The sequence below is a fragment of the Sceloporus occidentalis genome, unplaced genomic scaffold (genome assembly GCF_023333645.1).
Source record: "Sceloporus occidentalis isolate IW3139 unplaced genomic scaffold, rSceOcc1.0.p SCAF_2, whole genome shotgun sequence".
Classification (NCBI taxonomy): Eukaryota; Metazoa; Chordata; class Lepidosauria; order Squamata; family Phrynosomatidae; genus Sceloporus; species Sceloporus occidentalis.
In genome coordinates, this window is record NW_028316982.1 from 71,531,278 (window position 1) to 71,545,918 (window position 14,641).

General features: G+C 39.7%; 1 protein-coding gene across 25 annotated transcripts in view; it reads right to left on the reverse strand.

Annotated features, from left to right (window-relative positions):
* ABLIM1 (actin binding LIM protein 1) overlaps positions 1 to 14,641 on the reverse strand; it is a 295,489-nt gene that overhangs the window by 182,881 nt on the left and 97,967 nt on the right. For 11 of the 25 annotated variants that reach the window (XM_089509972.1, XM_089509979.1, XM_089509957.1 and 8 more), the window contains exon 1: positions 11,784 to 12,097. The exons of 2 other annotated variants lie outside the window; for them this stretch is intronic. In XM_089509972.1, coding sequence (XP_089366098.1) covers positions 11,784 to 12,027 — 244 coding nt within the window. In that variant the 5' untranslated portion in view covers positions 12,028 to 12,097. Of the gene's footprint in view, positions 1 to 11,783; positions 12,100 to 14,641 lie in introns of those variants that run through there. 12 more of the 25 variants (XR_016280053.1, XM_089509978.1, XM_089509960.1 and 9 more) reach the window with 4 other exon arrangements.

Here is a 14,641-nt window from a genome sequence, read left to right on the forward strand (position 1 = left end):
TAAAGTTGATGTTAAAGCCCTGTGATTGAATCTCCACCTTTTGTGCATGCAAAAAGCAGTTGCATGGAGCAGGGGAAGGGTATGAATCAAGGTTGCTGTACATGTTAATTTAACATAAACCCTTCCCCCCATTTTGAGCTGATACTAGGTGAGGAGGAGGAACAATGGAAACACAGCCCAAATTGGGGTCTCTCCCTCTGCACTGCTTTTTGCAAAATAAATAAATAAATAAATAAATAAACATGAAGTCATGAGATACAGCTGTGGCCATCCCATATCAGATTTAGCTTTGACCTTTGTTATATAAACTAAACATTTCTGCTTGGGTACATTTTATCACTTGGAAAGGGCAATGCATTATAACTGTTGTTCAGTTACACTGGCATTTTATACAGCAAATGCTCCTGAAGTGTGCAAAGGAAAAGGGCATGTACACACATATCTTTAAACACTTGTCCAGGAAATATGGCTCCATTTTCTCAGAAATATGTAGCTGCACATTTTACTTACATACTTTTCCTTTCTGCTTCAGGAAAAAAAAACCACAACATCTGTGTGCAGCACTGCTTATAGGTGGCACAAAATACCATTTAAATAACTAATGAAATGTCACCCTGGCATCATCACCTAGCAGTGGATCAAATGCACAGTTTGCAAAGGTTACTTTATTGGACTATAGCTCCCATGACCATGCTGACTGGGAAATTCTAGAATTTATCACCCAAAAGATTCCTAATATCCGACAAATGTTATGGGCCTCAAAAGACCCACTCTTGCTGACAGTACCTGCTGACAGGCGGTTAAGAGGTGATATGATAGCCCTTTTTGAATATTTGAAGGGATGTCATATTGAGGAGGGAGCAAGCTTGTTTTCTGCTGCTCCAGAGGACCGGAGCAATGGATGCAAGCTCCAGGAAAAGAGATTCCACCACAACATTAGGAGGAACTTCCTGACAGTAAGGGCTGTTTATTAACAGTGGAACACACTCCCTCGGAGTGTAGTGGAGTCTCCTTCCTTGGAGGTCTTTAAACAGAGGCTGGATGGCCATCTGTCAGGGATGCTCTGATTGAGAGTTCCTGCACAGCAGGGGGTTGGACTGGATGGCGCTTGTGGTCTCTTCCAACTCTACAATTCTATGATTGTATGGTTCTTGTGTGCTTTGTGTTGTTAGCTGCCCTCAAGTCGACCTCAACTCATGGTGGATGAGATATCTCCAAGCCACTGTTACCCTAAATGTGTTGTAGAGCCTCCACCAGCAGCTGCAATCTATCTTTAATTACTTTGGGGAAAGGAGAGCAGTTTGATGTTGATCATTGATGCTTCATGGTCTTTACAACTTCTAAATAAGATCTGGAGTCCACAGGGCTGAGATGGCAGGAAAGGGGTGTTTAGAATACACAAGAGATGAAAACGGGGTTTCATTCTTTTTGACCTGGCAGAACTCATCTTTTGGCTTTCAGTTTCTGTCAGAAATGCAGAGTAAGGGGGTGTGTGGCAGTGCTCTTTCTAGCAAGCTGCTCCATCCCCATCGTCCCCACACCTTTCCACAAGGCTGGGTATAGATGTCACTCACACTACCTACTTTGGTGCTATGCATGTGATCGCAACGGCATCCGCTTGTGCTGGCCTCTTAATGTTGTATCAAACTGTTGATAAATATATTAGGGGGTGTTCAGATACTTACACAGCATACCAATGGGCTCCAGAGCCCTCTTCAGGCTCTGAGGAATCAGGGATGTGTTGTTTTGCCCACTGTAATAAGCATAGTCTGAATCATCTGAACTGACCACACCTGGTATAAAAACCAGGAGCTTGACTTCCTACTTTTTTGTGGGTTTTCTTCAGATGCCAGCCACAGATGCTGGCGAAACATCAGGAATACACTCTTCTAGAACATGGCCACATAGCCTGGAAAACCCACAAAAAACAATGGGTGCTGGCCATGAAATCGTTCGACTTCACATTGACTTCCTACCTTTGTCTGGGAGTTGCTCCTACATAATTTCTTCCCCACATTCTGCAAATTGTTTATATCCCACTGAAATGGAGTTATGACTATATTACCATTGACATGGAAGAAAAGAAAACTTTTTTTAAGGACAAATCTTTGTTACAACTATTTGAAGCTGCTACAGCTTCAGAATGTGATCCTTGATTATGTGACAAGGAGAAATCTAAGGCTGGCTCTCTTCACAGAATTAATTCTGGAACACCAACTTTTAGGGACTGTATGGTTTGAGTCTTAAATGTTTCTGCAAAGTATTTTGCACAAGAGATTCTAATTTGAGCTCAAAATCTGAAAAGGTTAAGGAGAGAGTTTAAAGGACCTGGCAGTATCTAGCCTTTACAAGCTCTGATAGGTAAGCTGCCACATTTAATAACATGATTCACTGAGCAATAATGTACTTAATTTCACCTCATCCAGTCATTATGGAATTATTTGTTTCTTTTGCTCTTGTGAACACTGGCATATAACACTTGCCTTAATCATTAGCCATAGTAATAGTTACAATGAACCTCTACTCTTTAATTTAAAGTGATAAAAGCAACAAAGGAAATTTAAACATCATCATATTTAAAAAATACACAACATTCAGTTGCTTTATTTTGGCCCCAAACAAATGTAACATTGAAAAAGTTGTGTGTATACCATTTGTTAACCACAAGTCCCAGAATGCCCCAGCCAGCATGCAATTCAAAACACTAATTTTGCCAGGCTCTGGCATCACCCTGGAATCAGCCAAATTGCTGTTCTCTATTAAAAGTGCTAAATAGGAGACCTAGCTAAATGTCCTCCTCTTTGGGATCCAATTGAAGCCAACACTTGTGTCATTCCAGCACCAGATTTTTTAAAATGGTGTAACCCCTTGTGCTGATCTATGAGCATAATCAAGATGTATTCTTATTCTTATAAATGGTGTAGCCCCTAAGAATTTGGTTTGGTTTGGCCAGTTGGTGGGACTCACATTTTGGACTTTTTGGACTTCAATTTTTATTGTGATTACAATGTTCATTTATAATTAGCCCCAAAGAACCAGAGAAAGTGGCTTTTCACTAATCCCTTTGGAGCAGGAGTACTCAGTCTTTGATTCTCTAGATGTTTTAGACACCATCTCCCAGAATCCCTCACCATGGGCCATGCTGGCTAATGTTTCTGGGAAATGAAGTCTATACCGGATGGAGGACCAAAGGCTGAGAACCACTGGAGCTTAATCAGTTTTAACCAAATCTGCACATATAGAATCACAGAACCACAAATCTTGAAAGGACCCCATGGGCCAACAAACCCCCTGCTCAGTACAGCTAAAGCATCCCCAACAGATAACTGTCAGGACTCGTTCTGAAGATGTACAGAGAAAGAGACCCAACCACCTTTCTAGTCAATTGGTTCTATTGCCAATCTGCTTTTATTGTCAAGAGGTATCTTCTAATGTTCAATCAAAATCTACCCTCTTATAACTTAAAGCCATTAGACCTGGTTCTACCCTCTGGACCAACGGAAAACAAATGCTCTTAACTGTTTAAAACTGTCCTGTTTTAACTTGTTAAATTCTTTCATATGTTTTAGTCTGTACAAATTATTCCTATTGTTCTACATTAACTGTTTAAATTGATTGTATTGTACCTTAAGATCCATGAATTTAGGGTAGAATAAAAACACGTAAATAAATCAAGCAAGCAAGCACACATGCAAGATTGTACTAACAAAGTATCTACAGATGCAGGCTGCTGATGGAGCTAAAGGTGGTATGAACAATTTGAGGGTCTTGGGAGGGGGGCATATAGGCAATGAGGAGAGCTACAAAGATAACATGTATGGTTAAGGCTGACCTGTGTGTATTTCATACATGTGACTTGGTTTGTTATTTGCTGCTGGCCTTACTCGTTTGAATTATCCTCTCTGTACACACCTTACTTTGAGCTAGCAGAATACCTCATCTATGATAGCCTGACATCATACATGGATGGCACTGTAGCAAGGAACATACAAAGAAAATGAAAAGCATTAAAATAATAATTCTATGAAAATCCACTGTAAAGGCCAAATTGAACAGATCTGCCGTGACATCTTTTTTAAAAAGCAGGGTAAGATGAACCAGTCATAATGCTTAGAGCTACATTGATGTCATGGTATCAATGGACAATCTTATTAATCAGATATTGCATGCAAAAAAAATCTCATTTTTTCTAGCTCCAGGTCTAAAAGATGTTAGTTTAAAAGACAAATGTCATTCAAAGGTCACTGCTTTCCCAATTTGGGGGTGGCAAACAGTTTTAGACTATTCATCTGGCTCTATTTAGACCTGCTAGACCTTGTAAGTGTGACATTTTCTAAATGTCCACTTCTGATGGGTGCTGGAAGTGAAACAGCATGGCTTTGTTTTCCTCTCTATTCTCTCTTTCCTTCCAAGCATTTCTGTACTAGGAAACCAAGCATATTCACAGTAGAATTTAGACAACTTCTCACATTATGGGCTAAAATATATATCGTGGATACGTTAAGTATATTCAAACTAGATATAGGCATCTGTTTCATCATGCATCTGCAAAGCAGATAGCAGGAACCAACTGTAGCGAGGAAATTAAATATTTATTAATCTTCAAATGCAACTGCATTTCTGTGAGCTCTCCTATGCATTAACTTCTAAGACTGCTATCGGTTCACTCACATGGTATAAAAACTAATGTTTGGGTAATCTTTAGTTCTAGACCTATCTTGTCCCTCACTACTAACTATGCTAACTAGGGCTGATGGGATTGTAGGCAATAAGTCAGAATTGCCCATACCAGGCAGACAGAAACCCACTGAATATAAAATTTTGCTTTAAATATTGTTGTAAATTCCATTAAATTCAGTGAGATTTATTTTGAAGAAAACTTATTTAGGACTATCCCATTAACCTTGGATTTCACTAACAGGGCAATACTAAACATGTTTTCCCAAGAATAATGCCAACTTAATTTAAGTGAATTTGCTCCTATGCATTTAGCCCAAAATGGTAGTTCCAGCCACACATCAGACCATTTATACTACTACTACTGAAAATGGTGGGACTACTGAACATGGTGGGACCTATTTCCAAGGGAAGATAGTTTAAGATTGTGCTGTAGGTATCATGTGGAATGCACAAGTTTGTTGTTGTCATTATGTGCCTTCAAATCAGTTCTTTCTTATGGCAACCTTAAAATAATCCTATCACAGGGTTTTATGGCCAAGATTTGTTCTGAGCGGGTTTTCCACTGCCTTCCTCTGAGGCTGAGAGAGTGGACTTGCTCAAGGTCACCTAGCAGATTTTCCATGACTGAGCAGGGATTTGAACCCTGGTCTCCAGAACTAGTCCAATGCTCATACCACTACACCACACTGCCTCTAAATATAACAGGTATAAACAACTTGCTGGAATCACTGAGTAAAAAATTCTCAAGGGTTTCTGCAGTGGGAGGAGGTGAACAAGAGAGGGACTGAAATCTTGCAGAAAATTGCAGAGTAGGGTCAACTTTTCTAGTGACTGAGACTCAATGTCTGTGGGTCTCAACCTGTAGCATCCACCCCTGTGAGGAAGGAGAAGAATGACTGTTGAAGGCTATCGGGGGGGGGGGGGGGGGGTCCAGCAGGATGCAAATGCACTCTCAAAATTTTCCCCTGAAAAACTGTTCCATGGCCACTTGGCCACATGACAATGGGCTAAGAAGTTGAGGGAGGATTTCTAGTTTAGTCCTAGTGATAGCAGAATTAGTTGCTTCAGTATCACAGCAAGAGGCCTGCATGTTTACATTGTGACTATAAGACTGACACCTGTGAAAAATTACTAAATAAACAAAGGCTGCCTTGCCTACACACACACACATATATATATATACAGAAAGAGAAAGAGAAGAGAGAGCTATGTGCAAGGCTTTCCTCCTTTAAAGATGGTCAGTTTATATTTCTCACAATTTTATCTCTCGATTTATCAAGCAGAATATATAGAAACCAGACTCCAGAGGACAGCAAATTTATTTTTCAGCCACTCACAATAAATGCACTGCAAAATCAATCACTAGGGAATATCACGTGAACTTTCATTTGCCTTTCTTCCTTCCCAGCCAAAGCCTAAGCTCCAGTGCAGTTATCTTATGAGATGTGACAAGATCAGAGGTCACTGCTAAGGTGCGCCTTTGTCTGCAGGTCAGGCCAAGAGCACACACACCTATCATTACCAATGGACTGCTATTGGCTTAGAACTTGTAACAGGAGGAGGCAGCATGAGTTACAGAAAAGAAGATTACACCTGAGGAATCCCCCCTCCCCCTTGGGATTGTTTCAAGATATTGTGGGTAGGAAGACTGAGCAGTCTGGTGCATTTCTTTGCAATGTCCATACATGCACAAAGAAGCAGAAATGCACTCTCTTTTTTTCACAATTCAGAACATCAGTGTGATGGTATGGGACTCAGGCTTGGGAGATTAAAGTTCTGGAGGCCATTCAGTAGAAACTCATGGGGTGACCTAAGAGCAACAACACACACCGAGAGAGAATCAGGTCATAATCCTGGTGTTAAACTACACTGGCGGCTCCATCTGTTCCTGGACCACACATCAAAGGAAGGCTGACCAAATCTGGCAGCTTTGAGCAACCTATTTCTCCAATGCTTTAGCTCCTTCACAGTGCTATATCTCCTTCCTCCTACAGCCACCACACCTGTTGACCATGAATGACTGAAGAAGCAGATGGGAATTGGTGCAAATTATCAGGACCTGGAATTTCAGGAGGGAGCCAAGGGTCTGGTCATATTGCATATGTTTTGTCTTTCTCTCTTGCTGGTATCATTGTCTATTGTTTTTGGTATCTGTTGTAAAATCGGGGGATTTCAAAGAAAATAATGGTGATACACAGTATTTGAAATCCTGTCCAGTTGCTGCTGTCCTAATCGGAACAAAGCCTGAGCTTCACATGGCTCAGCAAAACTCTGAGTCTATTAAAAATATGCACTCCATCAGCAACACTGGGAATACTATCATCCAAAAACTATGCTTCCCTTTAACTCTGGGTCAACATGTCACTGAACCACAAATGGGAGGCTTGCATTATTCTGCTGGGTCCAGGCCAATGATGGTCTTATGACAGCCTCACTGTTTATTTTACAAAACCATTACTTCTCTCAGAGAAAGTATATTTTAATGTCAATATTAAAACAGTGGTGAGTCAACTAATTTTGCATAGCTGAGTAAAATAACTTACATTTTATTAGTAGCTCTCCAGACATTGTCGAACTGCAGTACTCAGCATCCCCCATCACTGCTGACAATGGGAATTATAGTCCAGCAACATCTGGAGGACTACACAATTCCCACCCAATTTACTACGACACATCCGAACATTAAAACACTGAATCTCAGTATTTCAGCAAACCAGACATAACTACATTGCTGAAAGCTGTGATGCGGGATGCTATGCCAATACAGTGCTCCGCTATGCCCAGTTGCAAAATGTAGGCAACTTTATTATGGACTGAAAACAGACCTGACCATATCTAGAATAGACAAACTGAAATCAATGGACCTTAAGTCAGTCATGACTAAATTTGGATTCACGTCATGTTGATATTTGTTAGTGAAGCTGGCTGAAGTTCAGGTCTGAATCTTATAATTATTAATCCAGACAGTTGTATACACTTAATCATAACCAACAGCCAGCTTTTGCATTATCTAGCTAAAGCCAATTGAAAATAAATTACCACCTCTGAAAGCCTTTCTCATTATTGGATGCGCTGCTGTCATCAAATAGTCACATGAAACTGCCATAGTACATTACATGAAAAGGGAAGGACCAGTTACGTAAGATAAAAAAATAAGTGAAAGTGCTTGTGAGGGGAGTAAGCAGCCATTTTGGCAGGTGGAGCTACTCACACAGAGATTCCTATTGATAAAAAGAAATAAAAGAAAATGTAAAAAGATGGGGAACAGAAGATTAAACTTTTAGGTGGGTGGAATGAGGGTAACGGAGCTGCCTAGGGAGTGGGAAATAATAAAAGTGATGGTTTAAAAGGGACACAGTGGTACATGAGATGTAAATGAGAAAGAGAGGTTTTATAAGCAAAGAGGCCTAAATTTCACATAATAAAAATCATTTTAATTTCCAGCTACAGTAAAAAGTTTCAGTTAATGTTTTTAGTTGCCAACTTCTAATTAACGGAGTACAACAATTAACTGTTTACCAAGTATTCATAAAATCCTGACAAAACCTCTCCTACTGAAACAATGAAGAACAGCAAATTAGATCTGCATCCTGCCAGTCTTCTCCCCATGGGCTGTATTTTTCAAAAAGTTTGGAACTACAGTACTCTGTTGGAAAGTCTTATCAAATGGCTATGCAGAAGAAGAAAATATCTGCTCCATTTTAGCAAGGGGGAAGGAAAGGATTGCTCCAGAAGGACAAGTAGATTTCCAGAGCAGTGCTACACATAATTTGAGCATATACAGTACTTTTTTTATTGAGCATTTAGCGAAACAAAAATCAAAGGCATTAATACTCTACCTACAGAGCACAAGAAAGGAGGTCACAGTTGAGTATGAATGTGCTTTCAAGTCACCCATCTTATCTTATCTATCTTATGGCAACCCCATGAATTTCATAGGGTTTTCTAAGGCAAGGAATACTCAGAGGTGGCTTTGCCAGTTCCTTCCTCTAAAATATTGCTTACAGTACCTGGTATTTGTTGGCAGTATCCCATCCAAGTATTAACCAGACCTGATCCTGCTTAGCTTCAAAAATTAGGTGGGATCTGGTGCCTTTAGTGTATTTAAGCCCCACATTTGTAGAGAGCAGTGATTTCTCTTTTATTCTTTAAGGACAGAGGCTGCTTTAAAGCGTGGACACATGAAGTGTATGAAGTGTGACCATTCACATATTATTAGACCAGAGACATAGCTAGGATTTCAGGAAGGGGGGGGTCCAGACTAAGTGCCACCATTATAATGGGGCTTGGGTGCGGCAGCGCAGCAGCACACACCATTTATTTTTCTAATGGAAGGGGGGGGGCAGACCCCAAGAACCCCCCCCCCTTGGCTACGTCCCTGATTAGACTGAAGCTCACATGAACCTAGGTAGCACAGGCAATGGTGAGGGATGTTGGGAATTGCAGAACAACACTGGGAGTGACAGAGTTTGCTCAGAAGCTACAAAACATCACAGAACAAAACCTCAAGCTAAAATACTTGAAGGAGAAATTGCAAATTAAAAAAAAATGCCCTCAGTGATTCACCTGCCACTCTCCAAGTCTCAAAAAACAAAACAATCCTTAACATATACATAAAGGTATCTTTTTTTTTTTAATAAAAAAATTGAGACAGCATACTGAAGCCACACGGCTGCAGGAGAAGCAGGGCTGGCAGCTAAAGCCTCAAACTGGGCTTGATAAATTGATTTGAAGATTTCAGTCTCACCAGTATTTTGGAAATAAAATGATTATATTCCATTTAAAAACCAGATTCACACAAGTGGATATATATCAAGTACTTAGTAGGAGGAGGAGGAACAGAAGCAGCAACATCAATCAACAACCCTCATTAAGCAAAGTCCTCTAAATGCCTATATCATAATGCAAAAGCCTTAGATCCAGAGGCCTCTACTTAACAGGCTTAATTCTAAAGGCAGCAGTCATAAGTATCAAAGCAGTCAAATAAATAAATTCAATTGATAAAACAAAAACAATAGCTGGGATTCAGATCGCAACAAGCGTTTCTTCCATTTTTGCAAATGAGGGAGGTGGCATTTTAAAGCTCCCCATTCAAGCAGCATCTCCCACCTACAATGGCTCACCCAAAGTCTGTGGGTGTCCAGGGAGAATCCCATATACCTTAAGATAAGTAAAGGGATGTAAGCTCTTTCCACTGTAAGCAAGTGGATGCATCTTTCCTCATGCACAAAGCAAAGGAACTAGATTTTGCCCAAAGAAACAATAAAGAAAAATATTTGCATTTAAAAGACCATGTCAACGAGAGAGTTATGAACAGACCTTGAAAGAAGTTAACTTTTGGACTACAGTTCCTAGAATCCTCCAGCCAACATGGCTAAAAGGTTAACAACTTTCACCCATTAAAATCAGCAGTATTCAGAAGTGCCCAATTTGGCCGGAAATGTGTCCTGTAATATTAATACTGCACAAAGACACATCAGTGAAACAAGAACCGATTGCCCTGTTTATTTTTTAAAATTACTTCTAACCAAACCAAGACTGTTTTCTGTGGAGATACTGGAAATCTGCAATAGGCTGAACATTAACTAGATGCACTCCATGTTCATGATTTTGCGCAGTTCTGCTTTTGAATTTGTTGTATTATTTGCAAAATAGATAATGACAGCATTGTACAACCTTTTCATATCTTGCAATGGAAGACACCGAGTAACATGAATGTGACAGCTAATTGCCACTATTCACAGAATACTAAAAAATCATTTGCAGAATATCTCACCACCTCCTTTATAACAGCAGTGGCAAACATGGAAAAAAATTTAAAAAACCACTGTAGTGGGAGGGAAATCACTCTCAACCATTGAAAAGTTTGGCTCTCTAGACCACAACTCAAGAACTTCTGGGGAACATGAGGCTTACAGATTGTAAATCGCTTAGAAACTGCTGAGTTCACTATTAAGTAGTATAGAAATTGCTATTGCTATTTATGTTTTAATGAATGTGAGAGGAAGAAAAGTTTGTGCTATTTAGTTAGTAAACATCTTGATTCTTGTACAATCAGCCCTCCACATCCTTTATCCATGGATTCAAATTCCAAGGCTTGAAAAATATTCCAAAAATATAAATTCCAAAAAGCAAACCTTGTTTTTTCCATTTTATATAATGGACACCATTTACTACACCACTGTATTTAATGGGATTTGAGCATCCACGGATTTTGATATCCATGGAGAGTCCTGGAACCAAACCCCAGAAGATACCAAGGGCCCACTGTATATGCCACCATTTTCATGCTAAAAACTGTCACACCTTTTCCATTTGTCTTTGTCTTTTTCTGAGAGGCTTGGGAAGGAGCAACACCATCAGTTAATTTTTGAAGAGTTTACAAAATCAGGCCATTTCATATATTTTTAATCTTTTAAAATTTCTGTAGTTATTTATTGTTTTATTTTATTGTAAAATGCCCAGAAATCTTCAGATAGATAGATAGACAGATAAATAAATAAATATTTACAAAGTTCTTCTACAGATGTCTTAAAGATCTAAATGTAGGAGAATGTCATATGGGCAGGGTTTTATTTTCAAACCATCCTTACAATAGGCTAATATAACATCCAGAAGGATGCTTTCTGCTTGGACCTGGAGCCTAATGGGAACAGAACCTTCTAATGAAAATACTGTATGTTTGGGTCAAACAATACAGTAAATAGTACAGTACAACTTAAGAGAGACCAGTTTAAGAATGCCACTTCTTGGCATGCCTGTTCTAATTCTGTTCTCCCTAAACTTATAACCATGAGCAGGGTAAAGGGAAATGTACCAACTCAAGCCACCTTATTATCTAGCAAAACACTATCCTGAGAACTCAGAAATATCCTACCTGTTGAGCTTAATCCATATTTCTTCTCAATATTTTTTTTAAAGTCCCAGAGTAGTGCCGTCAAATGTAAAGCAACTCAATTTGGAGACCATTCACCAGTTTAGGCTTTCTATACCTTTTTATTCCTTTTAGCAAAAATACTCCACATCCATCACTATTTTAAGCCAGCAACAAAAGTAGCTCACGTATGGTCAAATCTACACTAGATCAAAGTTATCTTACTCACCCAAATCTTCTGGACCATTAAATAACCATTCGCTCAAATAGTAGTCATCTGGATTGAGGTACGGCAGCTGCTTCATGACAGACTGCTTAGGTACAAGGTACAAGACCTCAGCAATATCACCGTCTTCTATAACTGACATCCTTTTGACAGAGTTTTTGTACTTGATCCGTTCAGAAACCAACCGTTTGCTTTTCCCTGATCCACAGAGCTTTCCCAAACTGTTGAGAATGGGAAAAGATGGCATGACTATGGCACCTGGGAAGCAAGCAGCTAAGGAAGTCACTCAGAGAGTGTGAGTATGTGAGAGACCCCAAGCATGTGTATATAACATAACACTTGTGCAGCTGTCTGTCTGTCATGCTGTCCTCATGCATCCTTACTTTACTTTCTTGTCCACTAAAGGAGATTAAGGAAGAAGTATTTTTAGCAGGAGATCTTCCAAGAGATTATGACAAGCACGCTCAGTCAGGTGACTGTCTTCAAACACTTATTGGAACCAGTAATGCCTTCCTACAATGTGGATAAAAACGTGAAGTGAAAGCATATAGAGTATGGCACAATCGGCTTAATATCCTAGGCAAGAGAGAGGACATATCTGAGGTACGTAAGAGGATTAGCTTTGGAAAACAAAAGCCTTGGTGCAGTAGTAGAAATCTTATTAGGAAAATGAACCATCGTAAGCCCCTCACATCCATCTGTACATTTAAGCTAACATTTCCTTTACATATAAGGAAGGCTAACTCTTTTCCATTTTTCTTATATTTTGCTCAGTTGTTCTATCATAAGCAAATGTCTCTGACAGTTATAATTTCTAGAATCTCTGTGGTCACATGAGGAAGTATCTGTTGCCTTACAAAGAAATATTTTTCCCAATTCTGCTTTTTCCTTCCTTCCTTCCTTCCTTCCTTCCTTCCTTCCTTCCAGTCTCATTAAACAGAAGGTACACAAAAATCCCAACTGTTACTCCCATCTTCACCCATTATTTTACAACAGGTGTCTACATTAATCCATTCAGAATGATTTACTAATCTAATAAACTAATGGGTTTCTTTTTCTTGGGCAAGAGCAAAGTTAATAATCAATGGTACATTCAAAAGCAGCAGAAGTCACAGAAGCACATGAAGTGGAGCAAATTACCATCAGTGTGAATGGAACCCTCACTCTCCCATTTTTGTGACCTGATTCACTAATAAATCCCCCACATTAAACTCTTTCAACATTAATGCTGCCTACTGCTCATGGTTCATGTGGGTGACAGATCTGCACTTTATAATACTTAGTCTTTACATCATATCAGAATGGTTCACATAAAAACACAAAAATACAGGAAGGATGCCTAGCTGTGCTGGCCACTGCAACCTATGGCAGAACAGTCTGCAAGTCATCCACAGTTTTGGATTGCATGGGGAAGGCTCTCCATGCATATGCACGTACACACATAGATTTCTTCCACTTAAGGAAGAGGGGCATTGATTGGTTGAGAATTCATTCCCACATGGAGGAGGTCTACATGAGCATGCATGGAGAGTCCTTTCCCTCAAAATCTGAATGCATGAGAGTGAGGGAAATGTTTCTACCATCAGCAGCATGGTACACTGGTACTTTCAAATACACAGGAGAGTGGTGTTGTTTGATGTAAAGTACCCTCCATAAGGCAGCAGTCACTGAACAAAGCTCAATAGTGTTAGAAATTTCTCTAGAGCAGGAGCTCAGAAATATTATTGTTCTATACTATAACTGTCAGAACCCTCAGCCCACTTACTCATGCTACTTGGGGGATTCTTGGAATAGGATGTCTCCTCAAAAGTAATTTTATGTTCTTCTATAAGGGCACTGTGTCTCCATACACAGAACCACAGGACCAGATCCAATTATTTATTCAAAGTAACACTGAATCAAGAGGAATTGTGGCAAATCAACACTTACATAAGTTCTATTGATTCGATATGTCTAGGTCCCTTCTAACAGTTGGATCGGGGCTGCAGAATTAGAAGGCCCTTTGAGGAACATCTAATTCAACTCACTTTTCATGGAGAAGCATATTCAGTAAAATCATGTGAAGTTACTCCTGACACCTCTCCTCTCATGTCCTCTGTTTTCTCTCTTACTAAGAGCTTGGAAAAGTTACTTTTGGGGGCTACAGCTTTTCTAGATCCCCGTGGATAGTAAAAAATGTGGGACTTGTAGTCCCGTTCCTCTTAATGGGCACACACTCCTGCTCACGTTGCTGCATGTACATGTGCCCATTCACAAAGCTTGGTCTTGCCATCCACGGAAACTCAAACCGTGGATGGCAAGCCCACGCTTGGCATGGGCACACTTTACAACAGAAGCAAGACAGTTTTCCATGTTTCTGTCTCATGGACTGGACTGAATAAAAAAACCCTAAATATTATTTTATGAACCCAAGTTCACAGATGGGAAGAGAGAGATCCCATTTTTATTCTATCCCCTTTATGTTCTAAAGTGTTGGCATCAAAGCAATAGTTTATCAGTCTCATATCATTAGAGAACTGGAGTTGGCAAAATGCAGTCCTTCAGATGTTGTTGGATCTAGCCATTATAGGCAATTATGAGTAATGTTGGCATTTGTAGTCCAGCAACTTCTGGAGGGCTGTGTTTTGCCCATTCCAGCTAGGCAGTTTTCCCTTGCAATGAGAAAACAATTTAAACTCATAGAAAGCACATTTTTAAAGCATGGTAAAAGGGCAATCCTTGTAACGGTATGTCAATTCAGAAGTCCTGCTGACTTTAACAGTGATTACTCCCAGGTAACTGGAGACAGGATTACATTCTGACAGTACAGTCCTACATATACATATGTAGTCCTGTGTATTCAGAAGCCCTATGGTCTTACT